The sequence below is a fragment of the Puntigrus tetrazona genome, chromosome 1 (genome assembly GCF_018831695.1).
Source record: "Puntigrus tetrazona isolate hp1 chromosome 1, ASM1883169v1, whole genome shotgun sequence".
NCBI lineage: Eukaryota > Metazoa > Chordata > Actinopteri > Cypriniformes > Cyprinidae > Puntigrus > Puntigrus tetrazona.
Window position 1 is genome coordinate 1953740 of NC_056699.1, and position 5000 is coordinate 1958739.

The 5000-nt window shown below is 38.4% G+C and overlaps 1 protein-coding gene across 1 annotated transcript in view; it reads left to right on the forward strand.

Annotated features, from left to right (window-relative positions):
• gart (phosphoribosylglycinamide formyltransferase) overlaps positions 1–5000 on the forward strand; it is a 19583-nt gene that overhangs the window by 11679 nt on the left and 2904 nt on the right. The window contains exons 12-17 of the mRNA XM_043239631.1: positions 66–160; positions 1417–1526; positions 1593–1791; positions 2526–2777; positions 2980–3132; positions 3925–4128. Coding sequence (XP_043095566.1) covers positions 66–160; positions 1417–1526; positions 1593–1791; positions 2526–2777; positions 2980–3132; positions 3925–4128 — 1013 coding nt within the window. The remainder of the gene's footprint in view (positions 1–65; positions 161–1416; positions 1527–1592; positions 1792–2525; positions 2778–2979; positions 3133–3924; positions 4129–5000) is intronic.

Here is a 5000-nt window from a genome sequence, read left to right on the forward strand (position 1 = left end):
GTGTGTGTGTGTGTGTGTGTGTGTGTGTGTGTGTGTGTGTGTGTGTGTGTGTGTGTGTGTGTCAGAGGACTGACGTATAAGGACAGCGGGGTGGACATCTCTGCAGGGAACAGGCTGGTGGATCTGATCAAACCTCTGGCCAAAGCCACGGCTCGTCCAGGTCTGTCTTCTCTCTCAGAAGCGTCGCTCTTCTCTTCTGAACCGCTGATTAATCTTCCTGTTTACTTCTAGAAACCTGTGAACTTTGACAAGTTCTTAGAAGCTGCTTTTTCTCACAGGAGTTCAAAGCGTGATCTGTTTTTTGTTTCTAATATCTCGAGTCAGAACACCTGCTTAGTCCAAAGCTCTTCTGTCATCACACTCTTTTCATGTCACTTCAGGTTTATCGTGTCTCTGAGTGACAATTATTAATATTGTTTTCTTTGCCAAACGCCAGCCCCAAAAAGGAGAAATACTTAGTGATTTCATGCATTTTTTTTTATCCACTTGAGCAACAAATATAGATTTTTTTTTGTTCATTATTAATGTACTGTACTTTTTATGTATAATAATATTAATTTTCACTTTTTTTTACACTTTTATTCTAATGTCATTTGTAATTAAAATTTCTATTTTAATACTTTATTAATATCAAATATGGTTATTTGGTAATGCAACATTAATAAAAAAACAATAATGAACAATACTTCTGCTGCATTTATTAATCTTAATGTTAATTTCTGCAGTTACTAATGAAGTCACATTTTTTTGTTAGCGAACATGAATAATAAACGAACATGAACAACCATTAATACCTGTGTAATAAATACATTGTTCATGTTAGTTAACTGATGTTAACAAAAGTGTTACCCTGTATTTTTATATGCTTCCTTTTTTCTGTTTACTTTATTAAATACGTTTTTTTCCATTTTTTTAATCATTTAATCCTTCATTCATAATGTACTTTTTTTTAACATTGCTAATTTTTTGATTTCTAATTATGTTATTAATTTATGAAAGTAAAAAAAAGTTTAAACATAATAAATAATAAAGTATTAATATAATTATACAAATTAGCATATTAAAAATGAAAGTTAGGAATGGATTAAATAACAATAAAAAAAGTTTTGAAACATTAATATTGATATTTAATCCTTCATTCTTATTTGACTTTTTTAATATACTCATTTTTTAATTTCTAATTACTTTATTGATGTTTAAAGCTTTACTTTTTCATTTAATCCTTTATTTATAATTGACTTTTTTTTTTTAAACATGCTCATTTTTCATTATAATTATGTTTTCATTCAAAAAACCTTTTTTTATGTAATACTTTTCATATTTTTTTTTTTTACTAATAGTTGTTTGTCATTCCGCACGTTGTAGCGATCGAGTAACTTCTGATCATTTCTATAAGCGTGTGTTTCTCCGCCGTAGGCTGCAACGCGGAGCTCGGAGGCTTCGCCGGTCTCTTCGATCTGAAAGCTGCAGGCTTCACGGACCCGATCCTGGTGTCCGGGACGGACGGGGTGGGGACCAAGCTGAAGGTGAGGGTGGAGGTGGACGCGGGTGGAGCTGGAGAGCGGTGCTGAAGCTCTGTTTTTGTCCGTCAGGTGGCTCAGGCGAGCGGCGTCCACGGCTCTCTGGGTCAGGACCTGGTGGCCATGTGTGTGAACGACGTCCTCGCTCAGGGGGCGGAGCCGCTCTTCTTCCTCGACTACTTCTCCTGCGGCCGCCTGGACGTCCGAGTGGCGTCGTCCGTGATCTCCGGCATCGCAGACGCCTGTCAGACGGCCGGCTGCGCTCTGCTCGGTCAGTAACTCGCTGCGGATCAAAACAGCTCTTCTTTTTAAAACCAAAATGAATGGCGGAATTTAGCTCGTTAGACCTGGACTTTAATCAGTCAAAACTCTCTCTCTCTCTGTCTCTCTCTCTCTCTCTCTGTCTCTCTCTCTCTGTCTCTCTGTCTCTCTCTCTCTCTCTCTGTCTCTCTCTCTCTCTCTCTCTCTGTCTCTCTGTCTCTCTCTCTCTCTCTCTCTCTCTCTCTCTCTCTCTCTCTCTCTCTCTCTCTCTCTCTCTCTCTCTCTCTCTCTCTCTCTCTCTCTCTCTCTCTCTCTCTCTCTCTCTCTCTCTCTCTCTCTCTCTCTCTCTCTCTCTCTCTCTCTCTCTCTCTCTCTCTCTCTCTCTCTCTCTCTCTCTCTCTCTCTCTCTCTCTCTCTCTCTCTCTCTCTCTCTCTCTCTCTCTCTCTCTCTCTCTCTCTCTCTCTCTCTCTCTCTCTCTCTCTCTCTCTCTCTCTCTCTCTCTCTCTCTCTCTCTCTCTCTCTCTCTCTCTCTCTCTCTCTCTCTCTCTCTCTCTCTCTCTCTCTCTCTCTCTCTCTCTCTCTCTCTCTCTCTCTCTCTCTCTCTCTCTCTCTCTCTCTCTCTCTCTCTCTCTCTCTGTCTCTCTCTCTCTCTCTCTCTCTCTCTCTCTCTGTCTCTCTCTCTCTCTCTCTCTGTCTCTGTCTCTCTGTCTCTCTGTCTCTGTCTCTGTCTCTCTGTCTCTCAGGAGGTGAGACGGCGGAGATGCCGGGTGTGTATGGGCCCGGTGAGTATGATCTGGCCGGGTTCTGTGTGGGAGCCGTGGAGCGTGGAGTGATTCTGCCGAGACTCAAGGACATGACGGAGGGAGATCTTCTGCTCGGCGTCTCCTCGTCTGGTCTTCACAGCAACGGCTTCAGTCTGGTTCGTCAGATCCTGCAGCGCAGTGGCCTGCGTCTCGACTCGCCCGCTCCCTTCGGACGCCCCGGACAGACCGTCGGTACGCGAGAAAATCCTGTCATCACCGGGCAGTTTTGGTCACCAGTGACTATATTATGTATATGTAAATACCCGATTTCTCTCAAAACCCCAAGAGCTGTCAGTCAATACCTGAGGAACAAAGTACCTGGAGCTACTAAAAAAGAAAAGTAACTAGTTCATTTTAAATGAAATAGTAATTCAGTATCTTACTTGCTCTTCAGGAGAAGCTCTTCTCACTCCCACGAAGATCTACAGCCGTCTGCTCCAGCCGGTCCTGCGCAGCGGCGCCGTCAAGGCCTTCTCTCACATCACCGGAGGAGGACTCCTGGAGAACATCCCTCGAGTTCTGCCTCCGGAGCTGACGGCGGAGCTGGGTGAGGAAGAGCTCAAACACAGCTGTGCTTCTAGCAGTAGACAACAATACACTGTATGGGTTAGATCACGTTCCATGAAGATATCTAGTAAATTTCCTCCTGTAAATCGAAACATTTTTCATTAGTGATATGCATTGCTAAGCGGTTCATTTGGACAACTTATAAGTTGATTATTACAGTTTAATTGAGTGTGCGTAATAAAACCTGGGAGAAGAAAAAAAATTGTGTATATATGCATATATAACATCGCTCAGTTTATTCTGATGTCACAAAATTATTGTAAATCTGTTCTTGCTTTCAGGTATTGATATACAGTTAAGTCCCATTAAAATCGATGTAAAATGGTAATAACATTGTATTTAATTACACAGTTAATAGTAAACCGTTAATTTGAATGTAATAAAAAAAATAACGTGCATTTATAATTCTTGCTTTCAGAGATTGATATAGGCTGTTTAAAACACATGAAAATAGTTGTAAAAATATATTTTCATAATTTAATATTTAATCTAAAAAAACACCGATCAGTGATAAATGCAGTTTAAGTCCTGCTTTGTCAAATCAAGATGTTTTTTTTTTTTTTTTTAAACGGTGGAATAAATTTAAAATTAAATTAATTTAATAAAATAATTATAATAATAATTGTGAAATAATATTCTATTAATAACTATAAAAATTTTTTTTTCTTAAGTCCTTTATTATTATTATTATTATTATTATTATTATTATTATATGTTTTAGTGTAAAAAGTGTTTTTTTTGTGTTTGTTCAGGGTTGTGTTCTGTGTTTCAGACGCCTGCCGCTGGAGGATCCCGGCCGTCTTCTCGTGGCTGCAGCAGGAGGGCGGTCTGTCTCTGGACGAGATGAGCCGCACGTTTAACTGCGGTCTGGGCGCTGTGCTGGCGGTCAGTAAACCGGACGCTCAGCGTGTGCTGCGTCTGCTGCAGGCCCAGGAGGAGGCCTGGATCGTGGGGTTCCTCGTCCACAGACCGCCCGGTGAGACGCCCCAGAAGCACCTTCTATTCACTTTATTTCTTTTCATTCATACTTTGATGATTTTCTCGACACGCTAGCACAGTGATAAAAATGATTTAAAGCTTGTTTTATTTATTTAGTTTTTTACAGTTCTTTTTGCAATATTATTTACTTTTTTGCATATTAATTTTAATACTTAAGCACCACAATACGACACTTTAGTCATTTGTTAACATTAATGTATTAACTAACAAAGATGAATAAATACTGTAATAACTGTCTTGTTTGTTGTTTGTTCGTGTTAATGTTAGTTCATAAAAATGCAATAATTCATTATTAATTCATGTTAGTTCACAGTGCATTGTTAACAAACACAACTTGTAATAATGCACTAGTAAATGCTGAAATTAGCATTAATTCTGAATAATAATTGCTGTAGAATTATTGTTCATTCTTAGTTAATTCTAGCTAAGGAACCTTATTGTAAAGTGTATCCAATATTACTATATTGATTCTATTATTTCTTTAAAAAATATTTTTGTAGTAAACAAATGAATAACAATTGCAATAATTAAAAAATAATCAAATTATATGTGTAAAGCGAGCATGATAATGTTTTTGCATTTGAATTTTTGAAATAATATAGTAATTTGTTTACAACAATAATACGTCTTTTTGTTGTTGTTTTTTTGCGTAAATATTTTGCTTAAATATTACATTTCTGCTTTATTGTGATGTAAAATGATACTTTGATGGTCTTTCCATGTAACTCAAACTGAACTTTAGCTTAGATTTGCATGATATGTGTTCATGGATGTTCTTTGCCAATGCATTATAACTAAAGAAGCATGCACTAGACTAATTGTGTGTGTGTCTGTGTCTGTGTCTGTGTC